The sequence below is a fragment of the Pygocentrus nattereri genome, chromosome 14 (assembly GCF_015220715.1).
Source record: "Pygocentrus nattereri isolate fPygNat1 chromosome 14, fPygNat1.pri, whole genome shotgun sequence".
Classification (NCBI taxonomy): domain Eukaryota; kingdom Metazoa; phylum Chordata; class Actinopteri; order Characiformes; family Serrasalmidae; genus Pygocentrus; species Pygocentrus nattereri.
This window is the reverse complement of record NC_051224.1, coordinates 13,005,597-13,028,700: the sequence shown is the minus strand read 5'-3', so window position 1 is coordinate 13,028,700 and position 23,104 is coordinate 13,005,597. Positions and strand designations below refer to the sequence as shown.

General features: G+C 38.5%; 1 protein-coding gene across 1 annotated transcript; it reads right to left on the bottom strand.

The window, feature by feature from the left end:
- Nucleotides 1-266: 266 nt before the first annotated feature.
- Nucleotides 267-23,104, bottom strand: slc4a1a (solute carrier family 4 member 1a (Diego blood group)). The gene is made up of 21 exons (XM_017685961.2): nt 22,919-23,104; nt 20,297-20,385; nt 20,158-20,213; nt 17,932-18,059; nt 16,484-16,530; nt 16,217-16,382; nt 14,560-14,695; nt 14,183-14,261; nt 13,707-13,749; nt 13,437-13,621; nt 12,788-12,995; nt 12,324-12,518; nt 11,013-11,161; nt 10,656-10,850; nt 7,986-8,231; nt 6,083-6,172; nt 4,974-5,140; nt 4,266-4,507; nt 2,541-2,710; nt 1,758-1,931; nt 267-1,226 (listed from the first exon to the last, which is right to left on the bottom strand). Exons 2-21 carry the CDS (start codon nt 20,321-20,323, stop codon nt 1,149-1,151), a joined length of 2,781 nt encoding a protein of 926 aa, XP_017541450.1. The 5' UTR covers nt 20,324-20,385; nt 22,919-23,104; the 3' UTR covers nt 267-1,148.

Here is a 23,104-nt window from a genome sequence, read left to right as displayed (position 1 = left end):
TTTTTTTCGTCCTTTAATATCATTCAACTCCACCTTGCCTGTTTGTGGGCGTCACCTGTATCGTCCAATCAAGTCGTTGTGATTTGGTGAAAACAAACGATTTTCCAATGAGCGCGCAGCCTCGTTAGAATATCAGCGGAGTGACAGGCGCTCAGCGGCTTGTCACAGCAGAGTGAAACACAATCAGCGCCAGGGCAGCGATATGACAGCCCACAGTGCAAACGCTTCACACGACCAGTCTTTTTCCATAATAAGCAGTCCAGTTAGATTATTTGATAATACAATTTTAATAGTTAAATGACTTCGAAAACAGAATCAATCATCAAGTAAGCATAACAATAAAATCAAATGTACATGCATCACTATTCAAACCCACTCAAATATCTGATCTATTCAAATGCTGATTCATGGAACTTCAGGCCTAAGATATTTACAGAGGTGATCTTGCCCTGAAACATAATGGTGAAAACAATAATTCGGACAAATCATGGAGGCACAATGTGATATTTTGGCAACTGTTAATGTAGAAAATAATACTAGATTCAGTCACACACACTGGCAGCATAGGACTAAGCTGATGCTGAAACTAAAAATAATGAACAAAAGATAATAGATTTCACAATTTGCAAAACCAAAATAAAGTAAAAAAAAAAAAACCTAAATACAGCTAAACAGTCCATTAGGGAAAAAGCATGGAAAAGCATGGCATGGAATGTATAATAATGGTCAGGCCAATGATCAAAATGGATTTCATCGCTGTCCAACAAAAAAACAAGTATCTTTAAAATGGAACTTTACAGGAGAAGGCAAAGGCCCACTTACCCTATCATGTAAGTTAATGTAAAGAGATATTATTCCAAGTGATTTTGGAGCATTTCTATTGGTCCATTCATCATAAAATTTTCATACAACATAAAGGACAGCTGTTAAAATGATGCATACATGGAGATGCATGGTTTTCTTTGCACAGCAATGATATGCAAATCAGCAAGGGGCTAAACAAATCATGAATGAACAGTTTTGAACACTATCAGCTGAAAGTTCCTGTTGGTGTAAGCTGTAATTCACTTGATAGTTTCAGAAAGGCACTTGTCAGAATTGTTGCCTGCTCCCTGAGTTCAAACGGTCAGTGAACAGCAAGGAGTCAGTTATGGGAAAGGAGATTCATCATATACGTCCATACCCGGCTCCTCGTCCAGAACCACTTTGGCATCGTCGGCATCCAGCTGCAATGAAATACAACATCACATTTACAGTAACCTGACAGAAAGCTAAGTATTCAAAATAATAACTGCTGTTATTCAACGATAACTTACACAGTGTAGATTGAAATATTATGAACTGAACTCAGAATGTACTTTTAGATGTTTTGGGAGCAACAAGAAGGTAATATCAAATGATATATGATAAATGGTAGAAAATAATGATCTATTTATAGTAAATACCCCGACAGCTGGGATAGGCTCCAGCACTCCTCACAACCCAGAATGAGAAGTGGCTTAGAATATGCAGAAGTAAATACCCCCAGGTTTTCAAATGCAAGCTATTTTATTGCTTTCTCTAAATGTTATACAGGTTTCTATATAATTATGGAATCATCCCTCCTCCGTCTATCATTCTAGTCTCTTCCACAACTTTTGAACCTGTTAACAGCTTCCTACAATTGATTGGAAATCTATGAAACTAGTTTTCTACCAGTAATTCCAGTGTAGCGTAACTGACATGCTCATGTGCCTAGAGGTCAGAAAGTCACTTACGCATTTCATCTCGAGGACAGTGAAGAGGCGTCCGGTCAGGAGCATGCGCAGAGGGATGGTGAGGATGAGGATAAAGGGCAGGGCGAGTGAGGCCTTGCTCATCTTCACTGCCCACAGGATTCCTAGACACACCACTTGGATCACGGTGAAGAGGTGCATTCGCGAGGTTTGAACCTGGGAAGGCAACAGGGAGAAAAAGGAGCAGAGAGGAAATAGAGAAAGTAATAAGATTAGGAATGGGATGCAAGAAAAAAGCTTATTGTGACTGTTTTGAAAGAATAAATCTAAAACTGAACTACATTTAAATAACAGCTCTGTTTACCTAAATATTTCATTCTGGCCTAGTCTAGGACCCAGCCATTCTCTGGAGAAATGTCTCCATGACCTCCTTAGAGGGATTTTCCACTGTTTTTTTTTTTTTGTTTCAAAATTCCTGCAGAATTCAACTGAGATGTGGCTTGATGTGAAATAGTTCACGGTAGAGGTGGTGAGAGGAACCAGGGTTTATGATGTCTACAGCGAAAATACAGCCATTTTATTTACTATCAAAAATGACCAGTAAACCTACACATATTTTCTGAGTTTTTATATATAATGCTGATAAAGCTAAAATCAAAGTAAATTGTAAAAAGATTTCCTCTGGTATTATTTTGTCTTAAAACAACATTTTAGGCCAAATCCTCATTTAGAACAACATGCAATGTCTCAGGTGTTAACATTTTCACTTGCAGTAACCCACAAATAAGATCAATTAAAATAGAAAGACAATAAATGTAGTCATACTCGAGTGGCATAAGGATCAGATGGGTGGTACTTTTTGGGCACAATCAAGAGCAGCATGCGATCCCATAGCTGAATGCCACTCAGAGAGGTGATACCCATGTAGAGGAAGATACCAAACAGAGCCGTCATGGGAATCTGCTTCAGGATAGGCTCCATGAGAATGGATATGCCTGGGGTTAAAAAAGAAACAGACACAGTTCTAAAGACCAACTGTTGAAAATGCATCAATTGGATATTTATAATCGGATAATCAACTCAATTTAAAGCAACATTATGTAACAATTTTTCCTTAAAATAACAGCTTCAAAATCATGTTGGTGGTACACTGTCTTATCCTAGGAAGAATGGTATCTCTGTAATTGCCACTCCAGGCCCAGAACACCTGCTACAGAGCTGTGTAACTTTAAATGAGCGAGCACGAAACCTCTTGTGAGAACTGCTTAACACTATACAGCGCCATGTCATACACCGACAACTATGGCTCTTCATCTAGCTATAAGAAATTAGTTCTAGTATTCCCAGTATGGACATCATGGCAAAGGCTGCAAAGAGGCCGAAGAAGATGTTGTTGGCAGAAGCGAGGAAGATAAAAAGAGCAGTCAAGAGTAAATCTCGAACGGGCTTTTACTCGTTGGAGAACTAAAAGAGATAAAAGGATGCGTGACAGTCTCACAGCTAATGGAAAAACAACAAAAATCCGACAGCACAGTGTAAATTCCTGCCAGTGTTATTTAGTAAAGACTGTGATGTACGCTGTAACTTTATCTGTGTCATCCCTGTCTCGTGGAGTTTTGTAGTTTTTCCAGAGCCCAAAAGTCATCTAACCTCAGTCCTGTTTTAGGCTAGCATGCAAAGCGATTCATTCATCTCACGCCGCATAATCCTCGAAAGTTTGTAACCACCTGTAATAAAATCCTGTAATGTTACTCTACCTTGAAAGTCTACATGGTTCTTTCTTGTCCTGTGTTGTATTGCTGGCAAAATCTGATTCCCCTTTGCATGAATGCGCATTACACAGGCTACAGTTTACACTTGCGATTTCGGTTGCTTACACATAGAAACATAGAAATCGCAAGTGTAATCTGTAGTGTGCACGTGAAGGGGATTGAGACTCTATAACCTTCAGCTTGTCAATAAATTCACACATAAATGGAGGTGGGGGGTACAATGTGAAATATACTCTGCAACTGTAGGGGGAGCCCAAGAGCAAATACCAATTCTTGCATAATGTTGCTTCAAAGAACTCAAAGTAATGATTTGTCCAAAAATGGAATTAACATGTTTTACCTTAGACATGTCTAGTGTCTGAAGTTTCCTTCTTTAGTTTTGCGCTAGAGCTATGAGGCTAATGTAATGATAAGTAATGATAGCTTACAGCCTCCAGTTTAGTATAGTGTAAACTGCATACCTACAATATCTCACACTTGCATCAAATGCACTTGCTTATGCGCTATCTGACATTGTATGACATACTGTTATCCAAACAACTGGTCAAAAGAATATCACATAAAACAGTAGTAGCAGCCACCTAGAAGTCAAAATTTTGGCTGTACTTTTGTCAGTTTGTAGGTAAAATGTGCAAGGTTTGGGGCAATTTCCTTCCCGTTCATTTTCTACAAGTAAAGCTAATAATAATGCTCTTGAGTAGAAGGTAGCACTACAAAAATAAAATTTCCTTTACTCTCTCTCTAAAAAAACATGGTTGAGAATTGATCCTAAACTCACCAACTAAAGCAGCCACAAGCATTCCACTGATCCTCTGCTCCAACACTTTTTCAACCTCAGGTTTTGGGCCTTTGGTCATAACAGTGAGTGCATTGACGTGGGTGACGGATCGCACTGTTGCAGCGCTGAGCCAGGGGACGCCAAAAACGGAGGATGCTCCACCCAAAGCCACAATGAGGAGCAGATCCAAATGGAAGCCAGAGCCCTTCAACATCTTCCTCTCTGGTTTACTCACAATCAATCTGTAAGGGACATTTGATCATTCTTTAAAAAATGATTTAACTCATCATGAAATCTCAAATCTCATCACAATTTAAATCTATTTGATTGTTTTGGTACAATTCAGAATTATTTGCAAAGTAACTATTAAAATGCCTAAGCAACCTATGTAATAAAAACAATACAGCCAGATTTTTCTAACATCAAATAAATTGGATATAAAACAGCAAAATAACAGTGTATAAATAAAGGAGTGCACAATTTATTGAACATCAATATGATTGATTAGAATTCATTCTTGCATTCTAAAATTGATGCATCACCTGAACCATCACCTTCAGATGCACTTTTACACCCCTAATAAAATCACACTTGCCAAATGTTTTTAATATGTCATGTGTTAGTGTTCCTGGGTGGAGAGATGTGTCAGCAGTAGGCTGAAGGAGTCCTTCTGCTTTAGTCTACTTTCACCCATATGTTGCTACTCACGTGGTGATCTGAGACTCAAGAAAGATGAGAATGAAGACCAGTACAGCTGGCACGAAGCAGGCAAACATTAGCCAGATGGGGAAATGTTTTTTCTCTCCCAAGGGGTTTATAAACCAGCCTCGGGCAGAAGTGTTGGACACAGTCAGACCTTGTGGCACCACCAGTTTCTAAATGTGTGAGAGAGAAAATATATGTAAGGTATGTACGGTAACAGATTTGACTAGCCCACACTGATGCATCATACCATCCTGTTTCAGCTGAAAATAAAATTAATATTTAAATTTAAGAATCAAATGATCTTTTTTCTTATTGCAATAAGCTGCAAAAACTAACAAGACCATCTATATTATACATATGTAAACTCTTAGGCTACATCATAGTACTATAACTAAGATAAGCTACACTCATAAATCATTTTTTTTAAAGACTAATAAAATGATTTATGTAGTTAAACAGGTTCAAGTAGCACATGCTCATATTTCAATAGCAACAACATCTGCAAATTTGGACAGCAATCAATAATTTCTTGAGATCCATCCTGAAGACCATTTTTTGTACCATAAAATAACTTTTTTCATTGTAATAATTTTTCAATTACTAATTTGTTTGAATAATTTACAGAATTCAAAACCCAAAGTGAGAGCCAGTCAGGGTAAAGTACAGCCTCAATAAGGTGGTGGTAGTTTTAACAGCATTACAACTGAGCTTCCAAAAAGTAAATGATGAGAGAACTTGATATCCCCCATATGAATTAAAAAGAATTCATTTAAATTTGCAATGGGTGACACAGCCTCTTTTCAGTAATCATACTTACTTTGATGCATATATATTACATGTAATATCACCTAAGGCGTAAGTTGTACCATTTGCTGTCATGCGGCTTTTGGCTGAACTGTTCACAAATGGTAGGTGCTGGACATTTTTATTGTAGCGCAAATGTCCAGGTTGCTTGTATGAAATATTAATCCTGTTAGTTCAGTCTTGCCAGCATCATGCTGTAGTTAATCTAAAGCCACATCTCAGAACAGGAGCAATAATCTAGATAGAAACCTACATTTCCTGATTTTACACAAGTGAGATGAATCAATTCTGAACATCATTTTCCTGACCTGTGTGTAGGCGTCCTCAATACTGATGTCAACGGCAATCATGAAGAAAATGGCAATGGGCACACCGAAATCTCCGATCATGCGGCGAATCTGGGGAAAAGCAGTAATTCAAGAACAATGACGGAAAATGGTGTGTAGGTTTCTGTGAGAAAACAGTTACAGTATATGAAGAATGATCAAAGTCAGCTATGTGGGGAAAAAGGTAGATTCAACAAACAAATCACACACACAGGCTTATGGATAGTGATGGTGTGCTTGATTGTGAGAGAGGAGTGAAAGAAGTAAACATTGTATAACTCCAATTCCAATGAAGTTGGGACATTGTGTAAAACATAAATAAAAAGAGAATACAACGATTTCCAAATCCTTTTCAAACTATATTCAATTGAATACACTACAAAGACAAGATATTTAATGTTCAAACGGATAAACTTTATTGTTTTTTGCAAATATTCACTCACTTTGAATTTGATGCCTGCAACACGTTCCAAAGAAGTTGGGACAGGGGCATGTTTACCACTGTGTTACATCACCTTTCCTTTTAACAACACTCAATAAGCGTTTGGGAACTGAGGACACTAATTGTTGAAGCTTTGTAGGTGGAATTCTTTCCCATTCTTGCTTGATGTATAACTTCAGTTGTTCAAATGTCTGAGGTCTCCGTTGCTGTATTTTGAGCTTCATAATGTGTCACACATTTTCAATGGGAGACAGGTCTGGACTGCAGGCAGGCCAGTCTAGTGCCCACACTCTTTTACTATGAAGCCACGCTGTTGTAACACGTGCAGAATGTGGCTTGGCATTGTCTTGCTGAAATAAGCAGGGACATCCCTGAAAAAGACGTTGCTTGGATGGCAGCAGATGTTGCTCCAAAACCTGTATGTACCTTTCAGCATTAATGGTGCCTTCACAGATGTGCAAATTACCCATGCCATGGACACTAACACACCCCCATACCAGCAGAGATACTGGCTTTTGAAGTTTTTGAACATGACGTCCATGATTTCCAAAAACAATTTGAAATGTGGACTCAGGACACTTTTCCACTTTCTGTCAGTCCATCTCAGATGAGCTCGGGCCAGAGAAGCTGGCGGCATTTCTGGGTGTTGTTGATATATGGCTTCACTTTCCATGGCAGAGTTTTAACTTGCACTTGTAGATGGAGCGACGAACTGTTTTCACTGACAATGGTTTTCTGAAGTGTTCCTGAGCCCATGTGGTAATATCCGTTACAGAATGATATCGGTTTTTAATGCTTTACTGCCTGAGGGATCGAAGGTCAGGGGCATTCAATGTTGGTTTTCTGTCTTGCCGCTTACTTGCAGAGATTTCTCCAGATTCTCTGGATCTTTTGATGATATTATGGACTGTAGATGATGAAATCCCTAAATTCCTTGCAATTGCACATTGGGAAACTTTGTTCTTAAACTGTTGGACTATTTGTTCACGCAGTTATTCACAAAGTGGTGAACCTCACCTCATCCTTGCTTGTGAATGACTGAGCCATTCAGGGATGCTCCCTTTATACCCAATCATGACACTCACCTGTTTCCAATTAACCTGTTCACCTGTGGAATGTTCCAAACAGGTGTTTTTTGAGCATTCCTCAACATTCCCAGTCTTTTGTTGCCCCTGTCCCAACTTCTTTGGAACATCAAATTCGAAATGAGTGAATATTTGCAAAAAACTATAAAATTTATCCGTTTGAACATTAAATATCTTGTCTTTGTAGTGTATTCAATTGAATATAGGTTGAAAAGGATTTGCAAATCATCGTATTCTTTTATTTATGTTTTACACAACGTCCCAACTTCATTAGAATTGGGGTTGTAACTGAGACAGCATTGAAAAGGTCATTTATGAGAAGAGGCAGGTTCCATTAGCCAGAACAGAGAATACATACAGGGCCTGGGAGGTAGATGCCGTTCTTGAACTGACGAAAGAAGTAGGCAATGAAGAAGCAGCCAAACATCAGGCACATAGAGAGCAGGGCGGTGTTGGGGTACGCTCTCTCACGCACACTGTGCTGGTGAGTAATATTACCGTGCTCGTCTGTAACATTTTCGACCTCATACACTGGGTGGAAGGGGTCATCCAGAGTCGCATTCAAATGCTCGTAATTCAGAACCAGAGGATGAGTTTTGAAAATCTATGATGAAGTAGAGGGGTAACAGGTGGAGAGGAGAGTAGAGTAGAGTAGAGGAGAGGACAGGAGAGGAGAGGAGATGAATAGAGCAGAAACAAGAGAAGAGGAGAGAAAAAAGAGGAGAGTACATGAGAACAGAAAGGAGAAGAGAAGGTGAGAGGAGAGGAGTGGAAAAAAGGGGAGAGTACATAAGAGGAGAGAGGAGGAGATGAAAAAAGCAGAGGAGAGGAGAGGAAAAAAGGAGAATACATAAGAGGAGAGGAGAGGAAAAAAGAGGAGAGGAGAGATGAGACGAGAAGAGAAAAGAAGAGAAGAGAATGGGGGAGAGGAGGAGAGAAGAGAAAAGAAGTGGGGAGAAGAGACGAGAAGAGAAAAGAAGAGGAGAGAAGAGACAAGAAGAGAGTAGGAGTGGAGAGGAGAGAAGAGACAAGAAGAGGAGAGAAGAGACAAGAAGAAAGGAGGAGAAGAGAGGAGGAGAAGAGAAGAGAAGAGAAGAGAAGAGAAGAGAAGCATTAAAGACCAGTAAAATGAATGGTGCAAGCAAAAATGCTAATGACTGTAGTAACTAATCTAAGGGCACTTCTATCACTTAGAGGTTTGAAGTTACTAACTATCTTTACCCAGTTACATATTAATTTCCATATAATTCCAAATTAGAATAATTGTACTGATACTTTACTGCTAGCATCATGAGCTATGATTAACTGCTAGCATTATGAGCTATGCTTTACTGCTAGCATTATGAGCTATGCATTACTGCTAGCATTATGAGCTATGCTTTACTGCTAGCATTATGAGCTATGATTTACTGCTAGCATCATGAGCTATGATTAACTGCTAGCATCATGAGCTATGATTAACTGCTAGCATCATGAGCTATGATTAACTGCTAGCATCATGAGCTATGCTTTACTGCTAGCATCATGAGCTATGCTTTACTGCTAGCATTATGAGCTATGCTTTACTGCTAGTATTATGAGCTATGCTTTACTGCTAGCATCATGAGCTATGCTTTACTGCTAGCATCATGAGCTATGATTAACTGCTAGCATCATGAGCTATGATTAACTGCTAGCATCATGAGCTATGCTTTACTGCTAGTATTATGAGCTATGCATTACTGCTAGCATTATGAGCTATGCTTTACTGCTAGCATTATGAGCTATGATTTACTGCTAGCATCATGAGCTATGCTTTACTGCTAGTATTATGAGCTATGCTTTACTGCTAGCATCATGAGCTATGCTTTACTGCTAGCATCATGAGCTATGATTAACTGCTAGCATCATGAGCTATGATTAACTGCTAGCATCATGAGCTATGCTTTACTGCTAGCATTATGAGCTATGCATTACTGCTAGCATTATGAGCTATGCTTTACTGCTAGCATTATGAGCTATGATTTACTGCTAGCATCATGAGCTATGATTAACTGCTAGCATCATGAGCTATGATTAACTGCTAGCATCATGAGCTATGCTTTACTGCTAGCATCATGAGCTATGCTTTACTGCTAGCATTATGAGCTATGCTTTACTGCTAGTATTATGAGCTATGCTTTACTGCTAGCATCATGAGCTATGCTTTACTGCTAGCATCATGAGCTATGATTAACTGCTAGCATCATGAGCTATGATTAACTGCTAGCATCATGAGCTATGATTAACTGCTAGCATCATGAGCTATGCTTTACTGCTAGCATCATGAGCTATGATTAACTGCTAGCATCATGAGCTATGATTAACTGCTAGCATCATGAGCTATGCTTTACTGCTAGCATCATGAGCTATGATTAACTGCTAGACTTATGAGCTATGATTAACTGCTAGCATTATGAGCTATGCTTTACTGCTAGTATTATGAGCTATGCATTACTGCTAGCATTATGAGCTATGCTTTACTGCTAGCATTATGAGCTATGATTTACTGCTAGCATCATGAGCTATGATTAACTGCTAGCATCATGAGCTATGATTAACTGCTAGCATTATGAGCTATGATTAACTGCTAGACTTATGAGCTATGATTAACTGCTAGCATTATGAACTATGATTAACTGCTAGCATTATGAGCTATGATTAACTGCTAGCATTATGAGCTATGATTAACTGCTAGCATCATGAGCTATGCTTAACTGCTAGCATTATGAGCTATGCTTAACTGCTAGCATTATGAACTATGATTAACTGCTAGCATCATGAGCTATGCTTTACTGCTAGCATTATGAGCTATGCTTTACTGCTAACATCATGAGCTATGATTAACTGCTATCAACATTTGTCCATAAAGCTTTACATTTCTGAAGATAAAAGGACAGAAAGTAAGAAAAAATGAATATGCAAAGAAGGAAGTTGCAAGTTATGGTATGGTAAGATTATTTAACACTATGTTTCTCTGAATGTTACTACTTTGGACCAATGTATGTACCTTCATAAGCTTGGCAAAGGTCTCATAGATGAAGATAAGGGAGATAAGGATGGAGAAGATCTCCTGGGTGAAACGAGAGATGAAGCGGACCAAGAAACTAGCCTCCACTGCCACCACGATCAACACAATGATGATCAGCCACATGCCAACCCAGATCCGTCCCACAATATACTCGACGCCCTGGGACTTACAGAACTGACAGACAGACACGAACACTATGACAAATTGGAATGCAGGAAAGCATGGAACAAATGAGATGAAGGAGATGGAAAGATGCTTAATTGAAATAGTTTAAATCCACCATTTAAATGAACCACCTGCACCAGGGGTTTCAAGAATAATTCTAGTTCTATTTACCTCAAAGAAAGCTTCTTCAAACACCATCAGCGGCCCGGTGAAGCCGATGATCAATACAGGCTGTGCAGCAAACAGGGAAAAGATGATTCCCTGCAGGCAAGTGGAGATCATCAGCTCAGACACACCCATCATATGCTCCGTCTTATCCGCTAGGACACACAAAAAAAGAGGTTAAAGGCCAGTAAACCAAAAAGTACAGGAGGAAAAAGGAATTATTTTAGGGGAAAAAATCAAACATTTACAATTTTTCTTTTGGCCCAAACTGTAGCCGATCAGCCAAGACATAGATAGACAGATAGATGGATAAATAGACAGATAGAAACAGACAGACGGTATAAGCAGGGTTAAGTGTAACAGGCTGAGGGGCGAGTTGTAACACTGGATACAAAGTATGGTAAAATGGTACAAACTCAATTAATTCAATACAATTGTATGTGTAGATGCTTCAAATACATAAAAATACAGACAAATTATATGCATCAGAATAGATATGATTAGAGGGAAGTGGTTGTGTCAAACATGGGAAATTATTTTTAACTTAAAAGTAAAATAATGTAGCATGATAAAATGTATTTTGTGTAAATAACATTCATTTTAAGATTTTGATGAATGTTTAAATTTATGTTCCAGGATGTGGAGGTTTAGTTGAAAGAGTATGCTAGCTACCAGGAAAGTAGTTAAAAGGATATAGCTTTAAATCCTGTAAAAAACATAGTCTTCAGGGTGAAAACGTGCAGATAGCACTGATATGGGAATACAAAATGACCAAAACCATCTTCTATTTAAGCCTAATGATCAGGAGAAATATATTTCTAACATTAATCTACATCAGTTTGTGCCCCACTTTCCTTAAATGTGAGAGGATGATGAGACTAATGACAACATTTAAAAAGGTTTTTTTAAAAAGGTCTTATTTATATATATATATATATATATATATATATATATATATATATATATATATATATATATATATATATATATATATATATATATATATATATGTGTGTGTGTGTGTGTGTGTGTGTGTGTGTGTGTGTGTGTGTATGTGTTTGTGTGTGTGTGTAGATAGATAGATAGATAGATAGATAGATATAGATAGATAGATAGGTAGATATAGATAGATAGATAGATAGATAGATAGATAGATAGATAGATAGATAGATAGATAGATAGATAGATAGGTAGATAGATAGATGGCAGACTGGCTATATTTTGGGTAAGAGGAAAACAACATTCCTTTTTTTGTCAAACTATGCCTTTAAAACAGTTCTCAAACTGGTCCCTTGTTTCAGGGGGAACTATACTCACCCAGCAGTCCGCCGAAGGTGATAGCAGGGGAGAGGGCGGCAAAGTAGATGAAAATGACAGCAGACAGCACCTGAGGATTGAGGGCATCTGTATAGTCGCTAACATAATGCTTGTAACGGCGCTTTATGTCCTTGACCAGTCCCCCAAATGGATACCCAGTTCGGGCTAATGGATCTTCTCGTGGCTTCTCAGGTCCTGCTCATGCAAAAAGCACAAATAAAATATTATAGGTGTACATGAAGGGTAAATTTAAAAATGTAAAGGTACCTGAGAAGAAGTTAACACTGAGCATTTTCTGCATCCATGAATTATTTTACTTGAATCTCTACTTTAATCTTATGCAAGCCTGTCCTTTTATGCTGATCTTAAGTAAACTATAGTTTAAGCAAAGTAAACCTGCAAACCTGATGGAAGATCAGCTGAAAAGAATACATTCCAACACAACCTCAATCACAAGAGCTAACCTTTAGCTTTTTGCCCCAAGGCGATGCGAGTATCAGCTGGACGGAGCCTCTCACGCAGTATCCTTTTCTGGAAGTTAACAATGGGCTGAAGCATGGCCAGACTCTGGATCTCAGTGGGTGGAATCACAATGCTGCAGTCCATGAAGTCAGCGATTGCATTGGTCAGCTCTTTTTCATTCTGGGCAAGGTAGGCCTCCAAGCTGAAGACCTATTAAAAGATAGATAATATACTGTAATTATAGTCATAAAAGATTTTTGTTTAGTTATCTGCCTCCAGATTTGATCAACACTTTTCAAATACAATGGAATTCTGAATCCTGGATGTTACATTTTTAGTACAACTTTCTTCTTGGTACTGCAGCTTTCAGCAGTCAGTTCAGAATCATGCAGCTTCATTCATTGATGTATACATATCGGAAATATTAGATTTTTTTTTTTACAGCTTCCTGATTTCTTAATTGGAAACATGTGACCAAATTGTATACACTTATCTGCAAATAAATAAGATATGCATGACTGAAAACACTGAAAAAACACTGAAAACTCTGAAAACAGAGTTTTCCCTCCTCGTTCGCCATATTTTGAAATGTCTGCTCCTCTGCTTCATCACTATTCCCTCCCTGTTCCTTATTCTCCATTTGTGTCTTACCCAATCGGCTAGCAGAGTGGCCATGGCTCGTCCACTCTCATGAAAGTTTATGCCGCTCTGACTGGGGCCCACCAAGGCGAAGATGAAGCGCACGGGCATGTTAGCCTCAAGAATGCCGTCCATCACTACAGCATCCCGCAGTCTCATGAATGCCACTACTGGCTTCTGCAGGGAGTCCACCACACCTGAGCACATACAGTAACAGAATGAGTTTCTGAATGTATTTTTTCTTTGCTGGTTAAATGTAACCACATTATCCTCCGTACTCACCCGACAGCACGATGGATGCCTCTACGCTATCAGCTGTATCTCTCTGATTGGGAGGAATTGAGAGCACCACATCAGCAAAATAAATAGCTGATTGTTGCTGTTGCAACAAAACCTTTCTCTGAAACATTTACTTACTGACTTTACAGGAGAAGAGAAAAAGATATTATCTTTTAATGTAAGTTAAAGTAACAAGATTTCATTCTAAGTCGTTTTGGATCATTTCTGTGGGTCTACTCATCATGAAATTTTGACACAGTGTAAACAATAGTAGTAAAAAGAGAATAAAAATGGAGAAGCATGAAAAGTGTCAGAATTGTAATAGTAGTTATTACATGGACGTCCATTACATGTACAATACGTGTAGAAAAACTTTTAGTGAAAAGCTATTAGTGAAGGAAAAATGATTTGGACAGAAGGAATAATAAATGAATAGAGGGACTGGGTATGTAGGTGCCTGTATGAGTGAGACAGATTACCTGTTTGGTGACGGAGAAGGTATGCACCATCTCAATCATATCAATGCCTGAAGTCTCAGTTGAAGGTCCTTCAGTCTGACTGCAAAGCAAAAAAGACCAAATAAAATGAATCTTCTACTTGCTTACCGTTTTTCAGATATATGGTATGGGACAGAATTACACATGTCCTTTCTGACACTGTATTACATACCGTTATCTATAAAAATAGATAAAAGCACAAAATCTAGGCTTCACACTGGCTGCTTCTAATTTGAGCTAATCAGCAACATTTAGGGCAGAAAAAAATACTTTACATGTGATTTTTACATGAAGAGGAACTTTCTGGAAGAGAAAAAACATAGCTTTTGAGTGTATTTTTGGGTCTAAGCATATTTTACCTGCGTTTCTGTAGCAGTGCCTTCAGCAGGGCTTCACGATCGGATGGTCGAATTTCTTTCCTGTCCAGAAGTTCATTTACAATCCTCTCAGCAATGCCTGAGAGACCACTCTCATCCACATCCAGCAGCACCGCCCCTACACACAGCCATTATGAGACTATTAATTAAACTTTTAATTAGATTTGCTATGCAATCAGTGGTCCAGCTTAGTAAGCTGAGCAGTTCAGATCTGACGAAAATCAAATTTAACAGCAGCATGTTTCAAATTGAGCTATCATAGGTAGTTTCCAAATATATTCTTCTTGGATTTGAAATCATTAGCCAACCAATCCGTGCAGTGAAACACCCACATACATGCGCACTAGTGAACACACACACTAGGGGGCAGTGAGCACACACCCGGAGCAGTGGGCAGCCCTATCCACGGCGCCTGGGGAGCAGTTGGGGGTTGGGTGTCTTGCTCAAGGGCACTTCAGTCACGTACTGTCGGCTCAGGGGATCGAACCAGCAACCTTCCGGTCACAAGGCTTGTTCCCTAACCTCCAGCTGCCCCAAGACTGCCTGTCTTTCTTTGAGGCTATCTGGATTTGGCCCAGACCACAAATGTAGTAGAGTAATATGACCATGCAGCACTTCTGAGCCCAGAAATTTGTATCATTGTCTTCTTCACATACACCATCCTTGAAGAGGAACTCCACTTTCCAAAAATTCAGCAATACGTTTTATGTCTTAAATCATTCAGAAGTAAAAATTATTTAGAGTGGTTTGATATGAAATTTGCCATTCTAAGAGAAACTTGTCAAAGTCAGAACTGTTATTTCATAGAATATATTACATATTATTGCAGGAACCAGAAATTACATGAATTACATGATACTTAAAAGCCCCTCCTTGTCACATCTACTCTTAACGCTTTTGAATTTTGCCTGAAGGCCTGTTCTCCTTGCCCTGTCACTCGGTAAAAGGTCTATGGAGTCTCTAAAGATTATTGCATACTTATGCCATATGCTGTGCCCTGTATTTTATTTCAGATGGCCTTATACTTAATAATAAGTGAATCACCACTGGCAAGGTAATTCTTCAAGACTAGGTTTAATTAATGCTCAAAAAAGTAGTCCATTGAGGTTTTGTAAGTATTCATTTAGGTACTATGTTCTCCTTCCCTTATTTCTCATCATATTATCAACTTTGTATTTGCTCCATTAGATTTAGAATATATTGTGGGCTTATCAGGCGGCACGGTGGCGTGGTGGGTAGCGCTGTCGCCTCACAGCGAGGAGGGCCTGGGTTCGATTCCCCGGCCGGGCGGCCAGGGTCCTCTCTGTGTGGAGTTTGCATGTTCTCCCCGTGTCTGCGTGGGTTTCCTCCGGGTTCTCCGGTTTCCTCCCACAGTCCAAAGACATGCAGTCAGGCCAATTGGACATGCTAAATTGCCCCTAGGTGTGAGTGTGTGAGTGACTGTCTGTGTCTGTCTGTCTGCCCTGCGATGGACTGGCGACCTGTCCAGGGTGTATCCTGCCTTTCGCCCAAAGACTGCTGGGATAGGCTCCAGCATCCCCCCGCGACCCTGACGGAGAAGCGGCTTAGAAAATGGATGGATGGATGGATGGATGTGGGCTTATCTTAAATTGATTTGGCAAACCACCTCATTTCTTACCTGTGCTCATGACCTTGCGGAGCTGGATAAGGCTTTTGAAAGTGAGGTAAGAGACATGGGAGGGCCCCCATGCACCAGTGATTGGATTGTAGGACTCCTCATAGCCTGCCCAGCGGCCAGTCTCCTGCCATTTGTTCCCCAGCAGCTCGTTCAGCTCCACATACGCCTGACAAAAACAGAAATGTACAATAAGGGATCAGTTCAGTTCCAACTGAAGTGTGATAGATGTATGGTGGTGTATTAGGTGGGGCTGTGGTATGTGCTCACCTGAGCGTCACCTCTGGTGGTGGCATTTGTGTTAGTGTTCCAGGCAGCTGAAAGACAAGGCATACAGAATGAGTGGCAGCAAATACAAAGCAATGCAATGGAGAACAGAAAAAATCCATATTTTATTATATATATATATATTTTTTTTTCCCCCTTATATATGTTTATATATGTTTCAATACATGTGATTTGATTTTGTTCACATGAACAACGTTGAAATTCTTGTAGTTTACATGATAATGGCTGCCAAACCCAGCAAAACACCAAAAATAACCATTCTGAGGTTTAATTCTTGCTTTGCGTTTACTGGGAATAAATGGCGTTTGATGTTACTTCACAGTGAGCCTGATGACCATGACTACTGTGCTATTTCAGCAGAGAATAATGTATTGTGAATATGCTATGTCAGATATTGGATATCAGTTTGCCTCAGCAGAACTGTGTGAGCAAAAGTGGTCCAAAAAAGTTTCGGTTGTGGGTGGGCACGCAACAAATGATTTCAATTTTCTGCAGGAGTGGGATGAAATCTTGCAAGAACGGACGGGACTGGCACTGAAAAAACAGTCCTGCACAGAACTCTACTAAGAGGCCTAACAAGTGACAATGAAGAAGTTGAGAATTTACTAAATGAATATACAAATACATGTCCTGGCTGATGGATTACATTCCGGAAAAAAGGAAAATTACCCACATTTGATTTTTTTTTTTTTTGCTAAACTATTGCTTTGTCATTAAATTACATTTAAATAATTATCCATTAACACTGCATTGGCATTTCACTAACCCTAAACTAAGCTCACCCTCTAAACCTGATCCAGTTTAACATATTAGCATAATCCTAAACTTAACTCTAAACCTTATTGTAACCCTTACCTTTACCCAGTGGTTCCCACCTCAGACTAAAAAGTTCATTGGCAAGCTTTTCTAGTCTTGAAGTGGAAGCGTCAGAGGGAAACACAAAAACATGCAGGAGAGGGAGAACCCCGGGACCAGGGGTGGGAACCTTACGCAAAGACTACTGAGAATTACTGTAAATAGGTTGAATACTAGTAAAGTGGGACGCTTAAACTTGATCTTCTATAACTTCATTTGTTTATACTTCAGTGCTCAAAAGTCATTACTGAGTTATCCTGTGGAGGTAAGGTTTAAAGTGTTGTGATGTCACTTCTGAGGGAGTAGTATACTCCATATTAAAAACAGAAGCATGAATATTTTACTTTTCACTTTACCAATATCTCAGGAAGCTATAGGCCAATACCATTTTGTTGTGTTTATGATTTATTTACATTATATATTGTTCAACAATAATTAATTACAAGTTTTCCACCTCATCAGAAGGAGATCCAGTAGCTTGTGTTTGATTTTTCTGATCAACCTGTTTTCTAAAGAACTGTGATTGAGTTGAATTGTCTTGAGATTCAGAGATTTAGTTTGTGTGCTTTGTTTACCGTCTACACTTCTGGGAATGATAGAGAGAGCGTAGCTTTCAGCAGGTTGCTCCTCCTGCTCCTCCTCCTCCTCCTCCTTCTGCCTTCCCTGCTCCAGGTCATAACTGCCTGTCTGTCCCACTGGACTCCTGCAGGGGGCGACAGAGAACAGAGAGTGAAAACAACGCTCAGGAGTGAAGTTCGAGTCCCACCACAACTTACACATAATGCACTTTGTTGCCTTATGAGAGACAAACTCAGCTCTGTCACATTATGATTATTCAGTGCTTAACAAAGTTAATGTAGCTAACATTTTCCACTACATAGTAAGAAGTTGACGCTTATGTACACCAATTGCCTGAATCCTCATAGACTTTTTTGGGACGTTGTTTGATGATTTAGGCATACAGTCTGTGGAGCATTAATTGCTGGGGCATCTGCTTCGGCTTCTTGTTAGGTACATTAGCCTCACAGCTTTAGTGCAAAACTAAAGACTTCAGGCATCAAATCTGTCTCAGCTGAACACCTAAACTTGGAGTAAAAGAAACTAAGTACATTTTATTTATTTATTTATTTATTTATTTATTTATTTATTTATTTATTTTTACCAAAGTTTCACTTCAATCTATAATCACTAAGCACAAGACTCATTTCAGCGCCGGTAGAGTGCAGGGTTTCTCAGAGATCCAGCTCAACCATGCATTAATGCGGAGCTTAAATATACAGCATTGATTCTTTGCTCTCTTAGATTAAAGATGTAATATGATTTTTTAGGAGGTTAAAAAATATTAATTAATGCATTTTAATGACAACGTGGTGTTAATTTCTCTATAAAATGAAATCATATTAAATGAGTGATAATTGATCAGTTTGGTACTTACAACTTGTACATTCAGAGCACACTGAGTGACTGACAACATTTCAAGGGGGGATAGTGGGCTCTCTTTGAAATGGAAGTAGGAAGAAGTGGGGGTGCTCCAAATACATCCAAAACACTTAAAGCACTTAAATCCCAAATATGGATGAAATCAAAACATGCTTCATAGTAACAGCAATAAAAGGGAAGGAAAAGTGGGGGGTCGTTCTACAAGAGGGATGATTTTGATCTCTTCTTTAATCATGAGATGACATCCTCTTGGACCCCTTTCAAATTAAGCCCTGGGGGTATTTCTGACCTTATTGTTGTCCTCTTCTTTGTACTATTGGCTCAATCTGTTTACATTTTATAGAACAGGATAGACACTGGTCATCATTATTTGCGTGTGGTCAGTCTGCATCACTGGGATGATGCTGCTGTTCATCTTAAAAAAGCAATAAATACCCCCTGAATGCCTCCCCCCAAATTTTCTTGGTTCCTCTTTTGCAGTTGCAGTTGTAGCTAAAGCCATTGAGACCTCCAAGCCTTATCAAAGCTCTCCTTATCAGAAGGCAGTACTGTCTCTTAAGATGAGAGGGCGCAACACTACTAGCAAACATTTGTGTTATCTTACAGAGAAAAAGGCTTCTGACCGCAGTGAACTCATAGCTGCTAAGTTGTCTAGTTTGTCAACTTTTGGCAAGTCAATAACAGAATGAAACATATCATTCTATAATTAGTAGTTCTTACTGTATAGACCCTTGCTATTCACATTCCACCCATCACACTACTAAGTAGTGACTTTTGCTTTGCTACTAGAAAGTGAACACTATTACTAGTGTCACTGTATTACTGCCAACAATAAGTGGTAAGGTCATTTGCAAAGGTCTGGACACCCTTGGTTAAATTACATTTTGTTGATTTTCTAGGTAAAAATAAGTTAACATATCCTCTACAGGGATGGCTATTTCTATTTATTTGCAGAGTTTAACGTATTGAAAAAAATAAACATAAATCATTTTAAAAGTGCCGTAACTTCTGCATATGCCACATTATGTTTTATCCCCCCACCCCACCCCAATATGTTACATTCAGCTTATAAACATTAACTGTGCATTAAAATGTACAAAATTGTGTGCCCTGTAAAGGTCATGTATTTATTTTCACTCAGGCGCCCAAACTTTTTCATATAGTTGTATCTACTGGTAGACAATCTTGGATACTTAGTCATGTGCACTGTGTCTTATCTTGTTTTGCATGTCATATGTTACACGTTAGACTCACCATTTTGTTTCATTGCATGCAAACATGTGGTTGAAATAATAATGAAGGAATCTAAATAAAATGTAAAGACTAACGCTTGTTTGTTTGCATGCCGATAAGATACTCACAGGGTGAATGGAGAGCCTAGAGAGGAGTCATTGTCCTCATAGGACAAGTCCTTGTCCTGATAGAAGAACAGAAAAGAGGGTTAGGTGCAGTTAGACAGCTTTACTATTCTACAGGACAGTGCTTCAGCGCTTTCCTCACCCCCTCAAAATTTAGAACAGCTTCCATCAGTAGGGACTGTGCTCGGTCTTCTGTTTCTGCCAGAAATCTCAGAAAACGTCACACAGAACCTGCATACACACCAACACAGAATACAAGCCAAAGAGCGTTAGGCCTTCTCATTTATTTTCTCATTCAGTCACTGTTAATCAACATCGTGTGGAGATTCTTTGCTCATGAGACAGTATCATGCATCAGCACAGCCTTCAGTTTACTTTAATAATATATTAATAATTATTTAATATATTATTAATTATTTAATTAATAATATATTATTGTAGAAAAGTTTATTCATATACTTGTTCATTGTACTTGTACGCTGCAGAAACAAACTGTTTCAATAGTAATTCCTCAAACACTGATGGCTTGTATGTAGAAGTTTGAACACCCCTGGTCAAATTCCAGGCTTTGTTGATTTTCTAAAGTGAAAATAAAATAACAAGTCCTTTTCTGCAAATTTTGGTGCACATTTTCAATTTATTTGTTGACTTTTAACATATTAGAAAGAATAAAACATAAAATGACAATGTGCCATAGCTTTAGCACAGGCCACATTAAATATTTTTTACCTAGTATATTAAATTCAGCTACTAACCAATATTTGTGCATTAAAATGTGCAGAGATATGTTCTTGGTAGATTGATGGATTGAGTTGCATCATCAATTCAATGTCCATGTAGTTTAACCGTTAGTTTGTTAAGATCTGAGAGATGAAACCTTAAATACATTTGTTACCTACATTTGATGAACCTGTGAATTTGTCACTTGGAGAAGCATGACATCATCATTAATTACAGTACTAAGTCATTGGTTTGAGTCACTGGTTTAAGCATGTACCTCACACTTTACTCTAGAACACACCCTCCCTGCATACAAATGCTACTGTTTTATCTGTTATGCTGCTGTTTGTGCAAAGATGAGCTCCCACTGTAGACCTAGCAGGGGACCTTTCTTATGCCATATGTGGTCTCGTCTGATAAAAACTGCTCTGCCCTTCCTATCAGCCTAGCAGTCACTAGCATGGCAGCAGAACTCAGACAAGTGTTGTCTTTAAAGAACATATATAACTTCAGAGAAAAGGAGTACAACTCAGCCCTCGTGTCAATCTACACCTTCATCAGTGTTTCATCCAAGAAGAACAATCAATGAGCTTTTAGATTAATTAAACTTAAATTGAACTAAGATTATGTTTTTATCTCTTGAATAAATATTTTTCCCACTTACACGCATTCAGGTGAAACAAACACTCATACTGCATTTGCAGTAACAAATATTTGATTATGCATCCACATGGTGTTAGTCTAATGTAAATAAAGACAGAATATGTTAATATAATTGATAGGGTGTCTACAGAATTTGCCAAGAGTGCAGCTCTCTGCATGACAAACCTTTGTATAGATATGGAAATTATCACACACAGACACACACACAGACACACACACAGACACACACACACACACACACGGACACACACAGACACACACATGGACACACACACGGACACACACACACACACACACAAGTTGTGCTCAACTGCACACTCAAGCACACCCAAATGGTAAAACAACCAATTTGTAAGAGACACCAGACAAATATAAGTTGCTAAAGTTAAAAATGCTATTGATTTTAATGAACACAATGCACACACAGTGCATTTTTGTGCATTATATATATATATATCACTGCTGTCGGAGGAAAATCTTGTATCTCCAAAATGGTAACTTTACAGGAGAAAGAAAAAACATGCTTCACTTTCAATGTAAGTCAATGGAACCAGAATTTTTCCCATGTCATTTTGGGTGATTTCTTTTAGGCCATTCATCATTAAATTTACAAACAATGTAAAGAGTAACAGACACTTTTAAATTATGTCTAAAACTGAAAAATGCCAAAAATGGTGATACAAGGTTTTCTTCCGACAGCAACGATATATATATATATATATATATATATATATATATATATATATATATATATATATATATATATATATACATACATACACATATATATATATATATATATATACACACACACACATGTATATATATATATAAACGTTTTCTTAACTTTTAAAACTTTCATAATTTTGTTAATTAACTTCATATGAGTTTTGAAATTTAATTTGCTAACAAGATTTGCTGGCATCTTTTGGATGCAAGCTATATTGTGTGAAAATTGCTAGTTAAAAGCTAATACATTTGACTTGTGTATCTGTGGTCAGTATGATGATAATGTTAGATCTGACCTGAAATATTTTCCCATTCATGAAGTGAATTTACACTTTATGCTACTGACTATGGTATTAGCAGCGTCTATGTTTAGACAAAAAAATTCAACCACTTAAAACCTAAAGGTCCGTCTGTGGGTCCACATCTCAGCTTCTCACCCTCTAAAATACGTACCTTATACATTAGGTTCATAGTAGTTTGGATTATTTCTCAGTAAATAAGAAATCTTAATATTAATAACTGAATAATAATTCACAGTTCAGTGTGCCCCCATGACCAGTTGGCAGTACAATCTTTCCTGAAGATATATTCACTGAATTCCACAATTACATCCACATATGAAGAGATAGTGGAGAAACGGACACACCCTTACCTGTGTCCAGGTGTTTCTGGAGGGCCTTTAGGGTCCAGGGGTCCACAGCAACGCTTTGAACTGCTTTCCAGTACAGCAGTGACCCAAGACTGGGAGAAAGCGTACAAAGAGAAGAGGGCAGGGGGGAGAGAGAGAGATAGAGAGATAGATAGAAAAGAGAGAGTGCGACGAGAAGCGGGAACACCC